This window comes from Enhydra lutris, unplaced genomic scaffold, assembly GCF_002288905.1.
Source record: "Enhydra lutris kenyoni isolate GAN:26980312 unplaced genomic scaffold, ASM228890v2 scaffoldscaffold21, whole genome shotgun sequence".
NCBI lineage: Eukaryota > Metazoa > Chordata > Mammalia > Carnivora > Mustelidae > Enhydra > Enhydra lutris.
In genome coordinates this window covers 6,690,613-6,707,982 of record NW_019154105.1, presented here as the reverse complement: position 1 = coordinate 6,707,982, position 17,370 = coordinate 6,690,613, and the positions used below count along the sequence as shown (strand labels likewise).

The following is a 17,370-nucleotide window of genomic DNA, read 5'->3' as shown; positions in this document are numbered from 1 at the left end:
AAGGATAAAAAAATACAGATTCAAAAGGACACAGGCCCCCCAGGATTTACAGCAGCATTACCAACAAGAGCCAAGTTAAGGAAAGAGTCCAAATGTCCACCAACTGATGAACGGATAAAGAGGAGGTGGTACACGTATATATAATGGAATATGACTCAGCCATGAAGGGAATGAAATCTTGCCATCTGCAATGATGTGGATGGAGCTAGAGTGCATTACGCTAAGCAAAATAAGTCAGAGAAAGACAGATACCGTATGATTTCACTCGTCTGTGGAATTTAAGAAAACAAAACAGTGAATATAGATGAAGGGAAAAATAAAGCAGAGGGAGGCAGACCAGAGGAGACTCTTAACTATGGAGAACAAACAGGGCTGCCGGAGGGATGGGCTAGATGGGGGATGGGCATTAAGGAGGGCACCTGTGATGAGCACTGGGTGTCGTATGTTGAAGTGCTGAATCACTATATTGTACACCTGAAACTAATGTTGCATAGTAGGTTAACTAACTAGAATTTCAGTAAAATTGCCCAGAAAATTAAAAAAGGAAATTTAATAAAACAGGTTTATTAATTATTTACTATAAACATAATAAACATTTTACTTATATTTGGCTTACAAAGAATGTGAAATAGCATGGAAGATAGGTGTAATATGTTACAAAATTGGTAGTTAGTGTTCTGTTTGGGAGAAGAGACAAATAGCTTTCAATTTTGTCAGAAAAATATTGTTAAATATGAACCATAAAAATCTGAGGGTAGAACAGACATAAATCAGAAAAAAAGTCCAATATACCAAACACTGTATCATTATATTATAACTGTATCAGTAATTGTGATACACATTTAAAAGGATAATACTGTGCTATTAAAAGATTAGAAAGAAAATAACAGATTGAGTCTAAAACAAAAGCCACTTTTAGTAAATCTCCCTGGGGCCAGTGCCCTGGCCATCCACGTTTCCCCCTCCAGGGGCAACACTATTACCAGCTTCTCACATATTCTTTAAGGGATCTGACCTATTCTGAAGTGTGTATACACAAATGTATGTTTATGTACACAGACATGGGTGCTTTTTAAAATTTAAATAAACTTTTTATTTAAAAATGGTTTCAGATTTACAGAAAAGTTGCAAAGGTAGTACAGAGAGGTTCCCTTATATTCCACACCAGGTTTTTTTGCCCATATTTCTGGGAAGCTTAGATGTAAATTTAATGTTCAAGAACAGAGTTCCTCTTACTTCTGTCCTTGAAGAATTACCCTCCTTTTCTCTCCAAGGTTTCTAATTCCTCTGATTTAAAGTATCTTGGCTTATACGTAGCTTTATTGCAAGTTGTCTCAGCAACTTTTTGGAAGTAGTTTAAGTTATAAATGTTAAATTATATTTCTGGAATACCATGATGGTGAACTCACATGTATTTTTACCCTTAAAGAAAAACACGTGAACAATCCACAATCACTAAATTAAAAAGAGAAACTCTTCCCTCTCCCCCCAAAACAAGTGGTTTTAAAGTATTTGTGCTGTAGCTACACATCATTCAATGACCACGTGGAAAGTGAAAGTTTTCCCTGCTTGTAACGCATGCCTCGCCGTGAGCAGTCTACAAAACACTGATACTTAATTTATAAAGTGTGTTGCCCCAATCTTGATTTATACAATAGTAATTACAAAGATATTTTACATATTTATAGAGTTTTCATGCAAAAAATGACAGTGATAATATTTTTTGAAATAATATATAAATGGACATTCAATTTAAACAGAAATTTAAAAAATAATTACACTAGTAAACTGTTACACTTACGTTTTTCCATTCCATTCCACAATCTTTGAAAAGTTAAGGTAATTGTCTTCTCCGGTTAGAAAAACATAGTCTCCATCATTAGTCCCATTTTTCTGAAAATAAGTGAATAGGATCATTTTAAGAAACCATGATTGTTAATTTTATGTTAACTTGGTAGAATATGGTGCCCAGTTGCCTGGTCACTCACTAGTCTAGATAGTGTTGTATTTTGTAGATATGATTAATATTAAAATCATTTGACTTCAAGTAAATTACCACTGGTAATGTGGGCGGACTCATCCAATCAGTTGAAGGGTTTAAAAACAGAATCTGAAGTTTGCTGGACAAAAGGAATTCCCAATTATGCAATTTAGAAGTCCTGCCTGAGTTTCTAGTCTGCCAGCCTGTCTTATGGATTTCAGACCGGCCACCAGCTGCCCCCACCACTGCATAAGCCAATTCCTTAATACATATAAATCTCTTAGATAGATACTACAGATACAGGTAGTAGATCTAGATCTCCTACTGATTCTGTTTTTCCGGAGAACCCTGACGATACAGTAACTGAGAAACTCAAGCTTCACGAAACCATCCTATTTGGATGTAATTGTTACATAAGACTGAACCAGGAATACGGTGACTATTTGACTAAATACCATATGAATCATATTATTACATATGGTTTTAAAAAGTACGAGCCCAATTAAATAATGGACAAAGGATTTGAAGAGACATTTCTCCAAAATATTTGAATGGCCAACAAGTACATGAGAAGATGCTCAACACCATCAGTCTTCAGGGAAATGCAAATCAGAGCCACAACACTATTTCACACCCACCAGGACGGCGATGAAAGAAAAAAGGGAAAACGGGGCTCCTCAGTGGTGCAGCCAGAAAAGCATCCAACTCTTGGTTTCAGCTCAGGCCGTGATCTCGGGTCGTGAGATCGAGCCCCGTGTCAGGCTCCGCTCTCATTGTGGAGTCTGCTTGAGATCCTCTCTCCCTCTCTCTCTGCCTCTCCCATTCATGCTCTCTCTCTAAAATAAATAAATCTTAAGGAAAATAACAAACATTGGTGAGGATCTGGAGAAACGGGAGCCTTCACACACTGCTGGTGGGAATGGAAAACGGTGTAGCTGCTGCGGAAAACAATTTGGTGGTTCCTCAAAAAGTCAAACAGAATTAGCATAGGACCCCAAATCCTACTTCTCCCCGTATACCCAAGAGAATTCCATTCCAAGGTAGATAGTCAACGTCCCTACAAAGCTTGTGCACAAATGTTCAGAGCAGCATTATTCTTAAGAGCCCAAATGTAGAAAGAACCCAAACACCCAACAACTGATGAGCAGATAAGCAAAGTATGGTCTATGCGTAAAACAGAATAGAACTCAGCCATAAAAGGAATTAAGGGCTGATACCTGCTACAACGTGGATGAACCTGGTAAACATGATGTTAAATAAAAGAAGTCGGACACAAAGTTGGGATATTGTATGATTCCATTTACAGGAATGTCCAACTTGCATATGAATGTCCAACTGCCAGAGATGGGTCCATCAGAGGCAGTGCCTCTTGGCCCCATCTGGAGAGCGGGCATGTATGTTGAGTTTTTTTAATATTGTTTTTTGCCCAAAAAAACCAAGCTCCATTCCCAAACTCCCTTCCTTCTGGCTCTGAAGAAGCTCCCACACAGAGCCCTGACTCTTCTCCTCTCTCAGCTGGGGCCAGCCTGGCCACTCCTGTCTAGCACCAGCGGTCCCAGCACCCCCAGAGGGGCAGGAGAGAGGTTGCGCACATGTGTGGGGGGATTTCTTGTGTTCTGTCTCAAACAAAAAGCATGATCTTACTTTTCTTTGCAGAAGCAAAAAGAAAACCAGAAAAGACACAATCCTTTTAACTATTAAAAAATGTCTATAGATTTGCAGGCAAATCCATAGAGACAGAAAGTAGATCAGTGGAACGGGAGAAATGGAAGTGACTACTGATTATGGGGTTTTGGGGGGGGGGAGGATGACAAAAATACTCTAAAATTACCTAGTGGTGGTGGTTGCACGATCTTGTGACTATACTAAAAACTGCTAAATTGTCCACTCTAAAATAGTGAATTTATGATAAGTGAATTATATCTTTTTTTAAAATATTTCATTTATTTATTTGACAGATAGAGATCACAAGTAGATGGAGAGGCAGGCAAAGAGAGAGAGGAGGAAGCAGGCTCCCTGCTGAGCAGAGAGGCTGATGTGGGGCTCGATCCCAGGACCCTGGGAACATGACCTGAGCCGAAGGCAAAGGCTTTAACCCACTGAGCCACCCAGGCACCCCCCGCCACACACACTTTTTTACTTAACATATTTCCCCTATTACCAGAAGTTCTTCAGGGGTATAATTTAATGACTCCACAACATTATGTAGAAATAATTAATTATTCTCTTATTATTGGATATTTAATTTTGAATTTTTTTGCTACTACAAATAATATTGTATGAATATCTTTATGCATAAAAGCACTGTCAGTACTTTTGTTTTCTACATAGACCCATAGAAATAAAATCACTAGAGAAAAGAACACCAACATGTTTAAGCCTTTTGATACATTTTATCAAGTTGTTCAAGGTCAGCCCGCTAGAAGGTGGTAGAAATAGCAGAGTCAATCAGTTTACATTCCCCAGGTTGCTTTTGTTAAGCTCTGCTAATTAGATGAACCCAAAATGAACAAGGTTTCTTATCTCTTTTTGCATTTCTCTATTCCCTGAGGTTGAACCCTTTTCTCACATCATTCAGCTCTGCCTTAAAAAAATTCAGACTCTTTGTGAATTCTCTTCTCATGTGTTTTGCCTACTTTGGTTCTTGTTTCCATCACTTAACATAATTGCACCAACTATGTCAATATATCAACTCGGTCCACTTCCATAATGGTCACATCGTATTCCCCACATGAAGCTTCAAATGACTTTAAGATATGAGAAAAAGGACATTTTAGGGAGAGCACAGTGAACATTATACCAACTTAGAGAAAATTCAAATACTTCACTTAAAAAAATGCCGAACCACCAATTTTATAAAAAATTGAACGGATGCTGATTCCTAAAGTCCTCCACTTAACTCAGATAGGGGCTAAGCAAAGTAGAAAAGCATTTAAATATTTCACAGAAATTCAGAAAGGGTTCTCCCCAGCTGTTTTCTGCTCCAGAATCAGACACTGCATGAGAATGCTTGTCTCTTGCTGGAACGTTTGTTCTTTGAGGACAAGCAGGAATAAAGAGGTTTTATGTTGTCCTGGCACGGTTGTGCACTGGGTTCAAGGAACATATTACTGCGGGAGATGGAGTGGGGCCCTGAGCTAGGACCACCACAGTCCTACCACGACCGTAACGGAAGCTTGACCCCCACCCCTACCCCCGAAGGATGGGCTGACCTCTCAAAGGCACTTTCTGACAACTAGAATTTTATACACCCCAGAACCCACCTCCAGTGGGAGGTGCGCGCGTGCTCTAATGCCAAGACCAGAGATGCCCTAAAATCAATGGGTAAAACCATGCTGATTGGCCCTGCAAAACGCAATGTGAGCATCTGGCATTTAACCTGGTCCTTCTTCTCGGAAGCTCTGTGCCAATGTCTGCATCACTTATCCTGCTTGTCCTCGCACCCGGTCCCTCCCCAGTAATCGTCTGGCTATCTTGTCACTAGAGTCTTTGGAGGAAGAGCGCTCAATGGCCTGGTCCGTCCAAGGGGGAGGCTCCCACAAGCCCACCAGGAGTCAGGAAAGATTTCGGCCAGGCTCAGGCAGGGGCAAAAGAGTGGGTGCCGAGGGCGGCGTGCCTCCCCCCACGCAGCCTGTTCCGGTCTTCGGATGGATGGCGGCGCAGGTGTGAACTCCCGTGCTATTGGCTGAAGAATCAGTATTTGACCAGAGCAGATGACAACCCGGCAAGAGACACCGCCTCTTCCCCAACACCACCTCAGGTAGTGTGTCTGGAGCCCAAATGGAAAGATTCACGAGTCACTCACACGAACTCAGGGTCCTCTCTGGAGCCGGGCATGGGGGGAAAGGATTGCGACTCCTGAAATGCATACCGTGATTTGTAGTTTTGGAAGCATTTTATGGACTTCTCCCTTAGCCTTGCAAAACAGCTTTGGAACCGTGGACACTTTTAGCCTTAAGTCACACATGATGAAACCAAGATTCAGAAATAGCCCCACAGTTATGAAGTGAAAAAGTCAGAACGTCAATCCAGGCCCTCTGTTTGCAGGTCTTATGCTCTGTTCCTGGCTGTGGGAGACCCACACCACATACAAATCTACTGAGCAATGGGACAGGGCTTTTCTCTAGCGGGGCCCTGTGAGGATATGGTGGTGTCTGCAAGGAGGGGCAAAGGGCAAGGACAGAGAAAGGAAGAAAGAAAGAAATACATAAAACAACACATCCTTGCCTCGGGAAAGCAAAAAATGCCAATTTCTTAACGAGTCCATAAACGTGGGTTACATTTTAAAGAGATACAGAAGGATCTTAGTTATAAGTCTGATGAAGTCAATGATATAAAAACAAAAAAAGGAGGCTATACAATGGAAAGTTGCCAAAAAAAATACTGAGGTCTTAGGGACAGGATCTACCTGGCAGGTGGACAGAAGTCACTGGGACCCGAAGGGCCTTAAGGAAAGCTTTGTTGGGCCACGTGGGTGGCTCAGTCAGCTAAGCCCCTGTCTCTTGATTTGGGGTCAGGTCGTGATATCAGGTTGTGAGCTCTGAGCCCTGAGTCGGGCTCTGTGCTGGGCATGGAGACTGCTTGCGTTTCTCTCTCCTTGGAAGTTTTTTCAAGTATTTTCAAGAAGGGAGGTCCAGCCACAGTTTAACAAGAAATTGGTGCTTCCTCTGGTCTTACGGAAGCTGGGCTCCTATCAGATGGGATCTTCTAGGGAGCATTTATCAAACTCACCCAGAGTGAAGGATTCAGGCTCAGCCCAGCCCTAGTCCCAGGACCTCCAACTCTTACATAAATCATGTTAAAAACTTTTTTACTATTTTGTTTGGATGGTGTCCAAGGTTTGTATACCCTTGACGGCACAGGGGCAGTATTATCAGCCTTTGCCACAGACATGGAGGAACATACCAGAAAATGACAGGATGAGAGTGAGGTTCTTGAGTAGTGAGAACCAGGGAATAACCACAAACTTAAAGATGAGGAAATGCGTCACAGTCTCAGACCTCGCCCTCCACCTAACACTTCTTAAGTTCGTCATTACCAACCTCTCACCGTCCGTTTCACACGGGTTTTTATTTTTGATTTTTATTTATTTATTTATTTATTTATTTATTTATTTTGGTGGAGGGAAGACGGATTTTCAAAATTCCTTTGAACTAAAATGCATTTGAAACTCAGGCAGCAATAACATATGCTTTGAACAGTAATTACCTGAAACCTGAAATTTTTTTTTTTTTATTTCAAGTCAAAGTGAATAAAATCTGCCAGGAACCACACAAAATTCCACTTACGAGCATAAGAAATCACAGATGAGCGACACAGTTTCAGATCATCCAGACTCTTTGGTGAACGGCACATCTGAAAATGGAGCATGGAGCCACCACCCCTTGTGGATTACATGTGCCTGTTTCGTTTATTTGTCCCTGTCAGGTGACGCATGGGCTCGGTGGAGACTTGGCCTTGATCACTAAAATTTATGACGCTTGGAAAGATCCCACCCTGATGAGTGGCACAGTCACTCTATGTATTTTTCATAACTGCTCTCGTTCAGAGTCGGTGCTGGTAGCATGTTGGAATTGTGGGAGAAGCACTTTTTTTCCCCTAAAAATTAAATACTTTCTTATTTTTCACAAACTCTACAAGACCTCTAGAATGCCAGGTCTTCTGGTAGAAGCCCAAAGCGAAGACGGAATCTGGCGCGCAGTGCCCCTCCCCCGCCCCACCAGCTTAATAAAGAGGTTCTGAAAAGAAACATCAACTTACCCCATAGTACAGGCCAAAATAGGGCGAGATCTCGGGCTTGAAGACGTTGATGAGGGACAAGATCTCGTCTTTGTAGCCCCAGAGCAGCTCGTGCACGGTGTGGGTCACGAAGAGCGTCTGCTGGTAGGCCTTCAGCAGGGCCTCGATGAGCTCCCGGAGGAAGCGGAGCTGCGCCCACTCCATGGCGGTCTGAGGGGCACAGGCAGGTTCAGGGGACAGAGCCCCCGCCCCGCCCCTCCACCCCTCCCCCCGCGCTCCTACGGCCCCTCCCTCCGGCAAAGAGGGCTGGAAGCGTAACAGTCGATGCTGAGACCGAACAGCCGCAAAGTCAGGCAGAAAGAGCCTCCCTGGCTGCGTGTGCAAGAACAAGACCCTTCAGGTCCTGTCCCTTCTGGGCCCTGTGGATTTTAAGTGTGAGCTCGGCACGCCCGCCCGCAGGCGGCTCGGGTCCCCTCCGCACGCCGGGGGACGGAGAGAGGCTCGTAACCGCGCTGGCATCTCCGGCCACGAGGTGGCGCCGCCGTCGCTCTGAGCCTGACCCCGCCGCCAAGGCAGCGGGGGCGGGGGGGGGGGGTCAAATCCAGGCTCTGGTCACGTCTGGGTCCTGGGTCCGCCCTGAGCGTCCAGCGGCATGGGTCGCTGCCACCCAGGACTCAGAGTGGGAGCCTCAGAGGGGGCTGCTGTAGGCGAACAGGGAAGTTGTCCCCTGGGTCTCCTACATCTTTGTCAGATAGGCTGGTCCTTGTAACTGAGCCCAGGGAAATCCTGCTGGGCTGCGCTCAGCCCCGTCTTTGCTGTTTATTAAGGGGCGGGGGGTGGGGTGTCAGTATATATTTTGGGAATTTAAAAAATCTAAGATGGAAACCTAAACTAAGAAGTGGCATGCCAATTCTGTTGCTGGACCTTCTGAACCAAAACAAGGGGCACATAAATCTTTAAAAAATTATTCACTCTCCGCCCTCCCCCCCTCCAAAATCCCTATTTTAAAAAATCCATATTTATCTGCACAAGAGCTGATCCTGAACACACAGCAAGAAACTGGGCACGGGGAGTCCTAAAATTTGCACTATGTCACCATTTGAAAAGATCTTGTCTTTGGAGCATTGAAAACATCTTTGAGATTATGTCACCATTTGAAAAAGTCTGGAAAAAGTCTCAGATGAACTCTAAGGAAGGGAAGTGTAAAAATGTATTTATATTTTTATAGACGTTTATTTTTAACATAACTTCATAACTCTTAAATGTAAAAACGTAACAGCCTTAACTGAGCTTTTTCCTTGCTTCTCAAAGCCACAATAACGATACCGAAAATGCCTACTTACCACCGCGGGAATATTTAACGTTCTAATTAAGTCAACTTTAGGGTCTCCAACAGATTGATTTCGTTCAAAAACGTAGGCCTTGTTGCTAACGGCAGAAATCGTTGTTCCATTATCTCCAAATTGAATATCTGCTTTGTTTCTAAGTTCCCTAAAAGAAAGAGGATTCTGTTTGAAACCGGTACCACTGTAAAAAGCAATTTTTGACCTTTCTTTTAATATCAAAGTTTTTTCCAACACAACATTCCCACTATAATCATTACGGAGAGAGCCTGCAGATAAGTACCCCGTAAAGGCTGGAGAATAAGTGGAATGTGGGGAATGTGGGAAGGAAATGAGGCCTCGGACAGTCTTCTCAAAACACTGTCCTTTTCATTCTTTTCCCCTACAAGGGGGGAGGCCGGGGCACAATGGTCCAGGGTCCCCTTGACCAGGAAATCAAGGCCGATGAACTCTCTCCTGTGTTATAGTTTGTGCCCGAAAAATTTTTCAAAATTTTCAGTTCACAGATTCAGTCTGAATTTCAACTTATTTTCCAAAGTTTTTTTTATTCCTAACTTGAATTCAGTTGAAAATTCATTGAACAAAATAAATGCCCAAGGCTTACTTAAATTAGAGGAGATGGCTCCTGCTTTTGGTAAATAGCTCAGTTTGGTTCAAGTTCATGCCCCAGATGGAGTATTAGGAAGTTCACAGGAAGTGCCTGGAGCCAGCACCTCACTAGGGCTGGGTGTGTGTGTGTGTGTGTGTGTGTGTGTGTGTGTGGCACTTGCTCTGCATGCAAAATATAACAGTCACCAGAACACAACACTACAATATGAAGGTAAATCATATTGTAATGCATTTTTTTAAAAATCCAAATTAATGCAAAAACATTCATGATGAGCAAAATATCAAAATTCCAAATAAAAACAGGATCCTATAAATTTGTTCGTCCAGTGAATGAATGCTAGTCCTGGCCCTGCTTGGTCCACAGCCGGTGCTCACTGCATTCCAGTCTCTGCTGCTTCTCTCCCTCTGCTGCTTCTCTCCCTCTGCTGCTTCTCTCCCTCTGCTGCTTGCCTCGTCTTATTCTGGTTCCATCTAGGGCTGAGCTGTCTGACCCCATAGCCACGGGTCTCCTAAGCTGTTGAACTGTGGCTAATCTGAACTGAGACGTGTTGTGAGGGTAAAAGACACACCAGATTTCAAAAACATCACCAAAATAGGAGAGTAAAATCTCTCCTGAATTGTTTTATATTGATTACCTGCTTTGAAATGATACTCCTTTAAATACAGTGGGTAAAATAAAAATATATTGTTCCTATTAATTGCACCTGTTTCTTTTTGCTTTGTTTTCAGATGTAGCTACGGGAAAAATCTTAAATTAAGTATGTGGCTCACATTATATTTCTATTGGACACAGCTAATCAATAAGAGTTTATAATTCTGACAAAGGTACAAAGGCTACCCCCCACCTCCTCCCAGGCTTTCCTGACCACAGCCACACCCCTGAACGCTGCGGAGCGGAAGGGACCACGTCTTCGGCACTAAACTGTTTAGTGACATCGTCTAGATTGTGGCGCGATTCATCTTGATGCCTCAGGTAGACTAACGTACCTTGTATATCTCAATTCCTAGAATTTAAGATAAAAATAGACAAGAAGCGAATAACAAACGTAAATACAGAGATGCATTAAAATAGATGTCTTTGCTCTTTATCATAAAGCACCAAGCTATGCACAATAAATAAATATCAGACCCTGCACGGCTTCTCCAAGGGTTTAACCACACGATTTCATCTGATTTTATTCAGCCCTTATGACAAGACTGTGGCCCAGACGGAGCTAAGCGGCTTTGTCCCACTGTTACAGACGGGGACACAGGGCACAGACAGGCATTAGGGGAGTCCGACCTTGAACCCAAGTCTTCTAACTCACACGCGGGGCTCTTCCTGCCACATCATGTGGCCTCCTTTGTAAGTGTCTGCCGGCTGAAACCCACGAATGCCTCCAACAAATGCCGAACGGGAGAAATTACACGCCCTTGCAGGTACGAGGAAAGAGTAGAGACCCTGGCAGAGGCTGTATGTGGCAGCGAGCCTCGTGCTGTGGGTCAGCAGTGGCCACAGACCCGCCGGCTGACGCCCACTCATTTCCGTCCCTTCCGCTCAGAGCCCTGTTCCCCTTCCTCTCCTGCACTTGGCCGTGGTGAGGGACCCGAGCTCGACCAGTTCCATTCCCTCGGCCTCCGATTCTGAGCACAGAGCCTCGAAATGGAAACCCCAGTGGCCCAGAGCCTCCTTCAGGGAGGTGAGGGGGGACAGCCTTCTCTAGGGACAGTTCTTTGCACTTGCAGTCCGGACTCCACGGTGGCCTCCCTGACTGCTAAGGAAAACAGGAAAAGTAACCCCAGGATGAACACCAGCTTGCCCTCAGAGAAAGCCGGGCCGGGAGCCGACCCCCCGAGGCGCAGAAGCCCAGGGACGAACTCTGCCAAGTTTTCGGATGAATGATGAAAACTGATAATCTCGCAAAAGCTTTTAACATTTTTTTCACTGAACCCAGATGTCACGAAATTAGAGGCCAGAATAATTCCAAGCCTGGAGCCTGCTTCGTGGATGTTTGTTTATATTCACTGACTCTGAAGATGGCTTTTTGAATGTTTTCTTTACTGTTTACTCTATAAGAACCTAACACTTTAACGATTTTATTTATTTATTTATTTGACAGACAAAGACCACAAGTAGGCAGAGAGGCAGGCAGAGGGAGAGGGGGAAGCAGGCTCCCTGCTGAGCAGAGAGCCCGATGCGGGGCTTGATCCCAGGACCCTGGGATCATGACCTGAGCCGAAGGCAGCGGCTTAACCCACTGAGCTACCCAGGCGCCCCAGAACCTAACATTTTAAAGGGAAATTGAGCATAGAGGTTCCAATCACTTTAGGCCCTCGGTAACTTGACGGTTTCTCAATACATTTCAAAAGGTCAAAGCCAAGGGTTCCCAGACCACAGAGATACTTAATTCCCTTGGCAGGCATGGAGGGACCATGTCAGGTCACTCACAGTGAACCACATGACTTCCCCAGCCACCAGCCTCCCTGAGGCATGACTGACATGTGGCCTGTGTTGTAACTGGAGAGGACAGCGCTCATTAGCGGTCAGAAGGGGCCTCGCACCCTGCAGAGGCCGGGCGAGGGATGGTGAGGGGCCTCGCTCTCTTAGAACAGCAACTGGTGGAGGAAATCCAAAATGTTTCCCCTCCCAAGCCTCTTATCTGGCACCTTGGGAGTCTGCTGTGGAAGGAGGGGAATTTTAACAATATTAGCAACAAGTCTGGTTACCCGTTCTCGCCCACAGCTCCTCCACAACAGTCCGCCACCAGCAGGGCAGTCTCCTGGGGAACAGCAGACCGAGAGCAAGAAGGGAGAGATTACCGCTCTACAGATCCAAGAACACTAAAGAAACTTCCAGAAATAGAGACAAGAGTTAAAAAAAAAAAAAAAAGGCAAAGCAAATCTTATACTTACACAATTAATTAAGGATCTGTACTTGAAGTGCCTCATACTTAGTAGATGCTAATAAATCTCTCACTGAGGTCCAGGACATCACAGGCTCAGATTATGTCTCACTGTTTTGTTTTTTAAAGATTTTATTTATTTCTTTATTTGACAGAGAGAGAGAGAGAGAGAGAGAGAGCGCACAAGAAGGGAGAAGCGGCAGAGGGAGAAAGAGAAGAAGGTTCCTCAATGAGCAGAGAGCCTGATGTGGGGCGGGGCTCGATCCCAGGACCCTGGGATCATGACCTGAGTGGAAGGTAGACTATTAAGGGACTGAGCCACTCAGGCGCCCCTGGCTTACTGTTTTTTAGTCACAGTGATGACCCTGGACATTAATAAAAGGTTGAGTTATACACCATGAACTACTTCATCAGGCAGGTAAATACGAGACTGATTTCAGAGATAGTTAATTTAAAATCATTTTTGGTTAAAACAGAGTTCTTACTTTACGGGGTACCTGGGTGGCTCAGTTGTTAAGAGTCTGCCTTCGGCTCGGGTAGTGATCTCAGGGTCCTGGGATCAAGCCCCACGTCAGCCTCCCTGCTCAGCAGGAAGCCTGCTTCTCCCTCTCCCATTCCCCCTGCTTATGTTTCCTCTCTCACTGTGTCTATCTCTGCCAAATAAATAAATAAAATCTTAAAAACAAACAAACAAAACAAAACAAAACAGAGTCCAACTTTTAAAACAAAAAAGTTTTTAAACTCCTGAATGATTAAACAAAATCACCATCATGGAAGGCGAACAATAGCTGAGATAAGGAAACCAGAAGGAATAACTTTAAGTAGCTAGAAAATGAACATCAGAGCAATCTCTAATTCCTCTGAGATGCTGGATAAATCAGCTCCAGGCAGGACTACGTAACCCTCATCTTTCGCCATTAGGTTCTCCACTCGTCCGCGCGCTCTGCTGAGAATTAGTGGAAAGTCACGAGCTCGCTGGGTGCGGCGTGGGTGGGGAGCTGCCTGCCAGGCCTGCATTTGACCCTGGCTTCCTCAGTTACGAGCTCTGTGACTCAGAAATTACTTCTTGGGTGCCTGGGTGGCTCAGTGGGTTAAGCCTCTGCCTTTGGCTCAGGTCATGATCTCAGGGTCCTGGGATTGAGTCCCGCATCGGGCTCTCTGCTAGGCAGGGAGCCTGCTTCCTCCTCTCTCTCTCTCTCTCTCTGCCTGCCTCTCTGCCTACTTGTGATCTCTCTCTGTCAAATGAATAAATAAATTCTTTAAAAAAAAAAAAAGAAATTACTTCTTGATTCTGTGCCTCAGTTTCCTCATCTGTAAAATGGAGATGATAACATGCCTTCCTTGGACGGCTGCTGTGAGCATGAAATCCATGGAAGTCTGTAATCCAGTTCGAATGTGTCTAGCACATCCTAAGTGTTTAGGACGCGCTAGTTACCAGTATCACGCGCAAGCAGGCTTGAGCAGAGCTCTCGAGATGGAGAGACGCAAAGATCTTGTTCCTGTTTGCAAGAATCCCACAGCATAGCATGCGAGGACAGCCACTCCAACACCATTTTGCCTGTGGAAAGTGCTCTGATGCTGACTCAAGGTGCTAGGCAGCTACCCGGAGGAGGGAGGGATGGCCGCTGGCATGGGAGTCCTGAGGTCAGCATCTTGCAGGAGCAGGTTCTGGAAGGGGGAGGCTTCTCCCAGGTGGGAGAGGAGGGGGCTTCCAATTCGAGGCAGAGAGAGGGCGAGGGCAGGCAGCACAGCGTGAAGGAGGATGTGTTTCCTACATGGAGCTGGGAGAAAACTGTGGTCCTAAGGAGGAGGACACTTTAAGAGAAGCTTTAAGAAGAGCCTGCAGCTCTGGGCCAGCCGGGCTGAACAGCCACGTCAGAGAAGAAGTCAAGTCACAGAGTAGACGGGATGCCAAGGAAGAGAGGGCAGAGCCAGGGAAACGGCCCGAAGGCAAGGCGGGGTGCTGTAGGGGTTCAGAACGAACTGCCTCCAGACGTGCCACTTGGGCATATCGATTATTTGCACTGAAAACAATCAAGGCCCAATCCACTCAGGAAGAAACTCTGACCTCCCGCTAACTGCCTAAACGAATTTAGAGAGAGGACCTGCTCCAGAAGACAGCCATCACCACAAATTCACTAGAATATGAACTAGGCAGGGTAGACAGGGAGAAATCGAGCAAGGCCTGTTTGATCAAAGTTTCTATATCCCGTTGTTTCTCAGTGGCCGTGTAAACCTTCCACCAAAAATTCACTCTTCTTCATCTTTCTGCGAATTGTTTTCCTTCCTTTGGAAGGCCCAGACTCCCACCCTCTTCTTAGTTCAGGATGACATACGTACCTCACTTTGCCTCACTGTCTTTGGAATCTCATGCTTACATGGATTTCTCATGGGCATATAATTAAATTTGATTTTCTCCTGTTAATCTCTGTCTCATGTCAATTTAATTCTTAGACCAGCTAGAAGAACCTTGAAGAGCAGAAGAATACTGTCTATCCCCAACAATGTGGAGTAGCACCTGTATTTAACTTTCTGTTATCACTGCCCAGTCAACGAAGGGAAAGACTGAAAAACCTAGAGCCCAAAGCAGAATGCTGAGGAAAACCTGGGGAGGGGGGCCGTCGGCAGGGAGAACACCGCCTGCATTTGTTGGGGGTGTGCAAGAAACAGCTTCACTCCTGAAGATGGAAGTGGTCCCCCATCCTTGAAGTATTCCCCTGACCCAACTGTCTCCTACCGGTTAAGTCAGCCAGGACTGCCATGTGCCTTCAAAAAACCGACAAGTACCGGCCACCACCTTTTGTACATGATAAGAAAGAGGAGGGGCGCAGGAGGGATCACTTCCTATTTTGCTTACTTTCAAGCAGTTAAAAATTTAAAAAAAAAAAAACTAATTTATCTAAAGCCACTTCTGTTTCTATCCTGAGGAGGGGGGAATATAATATCAGAGAAGAGTCTGAGTCAGGTTTAGAGAAAGAGATAAGTATTCTCTTATAACGAGCAATAACTATGTCATTTCTAAATTTTCTATCATCTCTTTGGCATTAAAAAAAAAAGTGTATACAGCTGGCCTTGGAGATGAGTAAAGGACCAAAGGGCTAACAGGACAGAATTCAAAAGTTTAAACAAAGTTCCTACCTTTGCTAAATTGTAAGGAGATAATTAGATCCCTAAGAACTTAAATGTAAAACAACAGAACTACAAGAAAATACACTTGAATCTCAAATCTTTGAAGGGAATAGGACTTTTAAACTCAGAAATGGGGAGAATGGTCATTTTGTGTCATAACCAAATAATGAAATGACAGTTGATCTACATGACCAAGAAGGGAATGGTTAAGTAAAGCGCTATAATATATTGCCCCTAGCTCCGGAAGATCATCCACATGAAAATGTATCTGTATAAAGACTGAACCCAACATGTTGAGTCAACACGTGCTTGACTATTCTACCCTAAGGAAACGCCAGTCAACCAGACTGATTTAGGAGGTTGTTTTGCAGAAGCTGAATCGTTACCAGTAAGAATAGTGAAGACTGACTGGAACAAATGGGGAAGAATTCTTGTAGCTGGGCAGAAAGGACCGGGAGTGAACGAAAGTAAACTCTGGGATGACACATCCTGAGATCCCTCTCCCTGCCCCACTTATCATGCTTCTGCTGTCATTTAATGAACATGTAGCCCAAGAAGAGACATGATTCCTGAATGCACACACATGCTGAGAAAGGAGGACACCTCTCTTCTCCCCATATCCAATCAGCATATTCCACTCAATGTATACACCTCACGACATTCTGACCCCTTATCCTTAAATACGTGCAACCCAAGCCCTTTGGGGAGGCAGATTTGAGGCCTGGCCTCTCCTTGTCTCTTCATTTGGATGCCTCTCCGATAAACGCTTTCCTTGCACATTCCTTGTCTGGGTGACTGGCTTTCCTGCATGCTGGGCATATGAACTTGGGTTCAGTTACACGACAAAGACATAACATGGAGAAACACCTATAATGTAATACTAAGTGAACAGAATATACATATTATGTATATGTACGTGCATATCATATATAGATATATAGTTGGATAACCACATAAAAGTCGAACTCACCCACGGAAAAATGACTGAGAAGATACCCACTAAAATGTTAGCATTGGTTATCTCTGAGACAGTGGAACCATGGATAGTAGCAATTTGTCTTATCTTCCTTTATTCCATTTTCAAGTTTATCTTTACTGCTTATATATGTTATTTTTAGAATAATGTGAAACCCAATGAAAGAACCCTCATTTAAAATAAAGCCAGGAGGCCAGAAGGGGGAGCTCTCACACCTTACCAACTTGTACTCAGGTGCAGACCACAACCCAAACAGTTTCTCCTTGCCCTTGGACAAGCTCAGCTAGTAAGAAAGAACATTTTCTCCTTGTCCGGGAACAAGCTCAGCTAGATGACTAGAGGATCACAACTCAGCCAACAAGAAACCCTGAATTCTCATTTTTCCCACAGCCCCTCCCAACTTCCTCCTTTTCTCTGTAAAGTAAGGTTCTTCTCTTCTGATCTCCAGACTCGCCTAAGGTTCCCTACGGCTAGCAGGTCCTGAACCGTAATTCCTCTGCTATTCCTGAGTAAAACCATTTTGTGGTAAAATAACTGACTGTTCTACTTTTATGGTCAACAATATAAAATACAGTTTGTACCTTTTAAAGGTAATGCTACACATGATATTATATATGTTGGTTATTTCATAATCCAGTACTGCTTAATGGTCAATGAATAATAAAATGAATGAAATAATAAATGAATGAATAATAATGAAAAATAAAAATG

The 17,370-nt window shown here is 44.2% G+C and overlaps 1 protein-coding gene across 3 annotated transcripts in view; it reads right to left on the bottom strand.

The window, feature by feature from the left end:
* The window catches only part of LOC111149179 (scavenger receptor class B member 2), a 72,534-nt gene that overhangs the window by 29,310 nt on the left and 25,854 nt on the right, over positions 1 to 17,370 (bottom strand). For 2 of the 3 annotated variants that reach the window (XM_022506120.1, XM_022506118.1), the window contains exons 3-5: positions 9,064 to 9,211; positions 7,742 to 7,930; positions 1,802 to 1,893 (exon numbers count right to left, since the gene is read on the bottom strand). The exons of the other annotated variant lie outside the window; for it this stretch is intronic. In XM_022506120.1, coding sequence (XP_022361828.1) covers positions 1,802 to 1,893; positions 7,742 to 7,930; positions 9,064 to 9,211 — 429 coding nt within the window. The remainder of the gene's footprint in view (positions 1 to 1,801; positions 1,894 to 7,741; positions 7,931 to 9,063; positions 9,212 to 17,370) is intronic. 3 annotated transcript variants of the gene reach the window in all.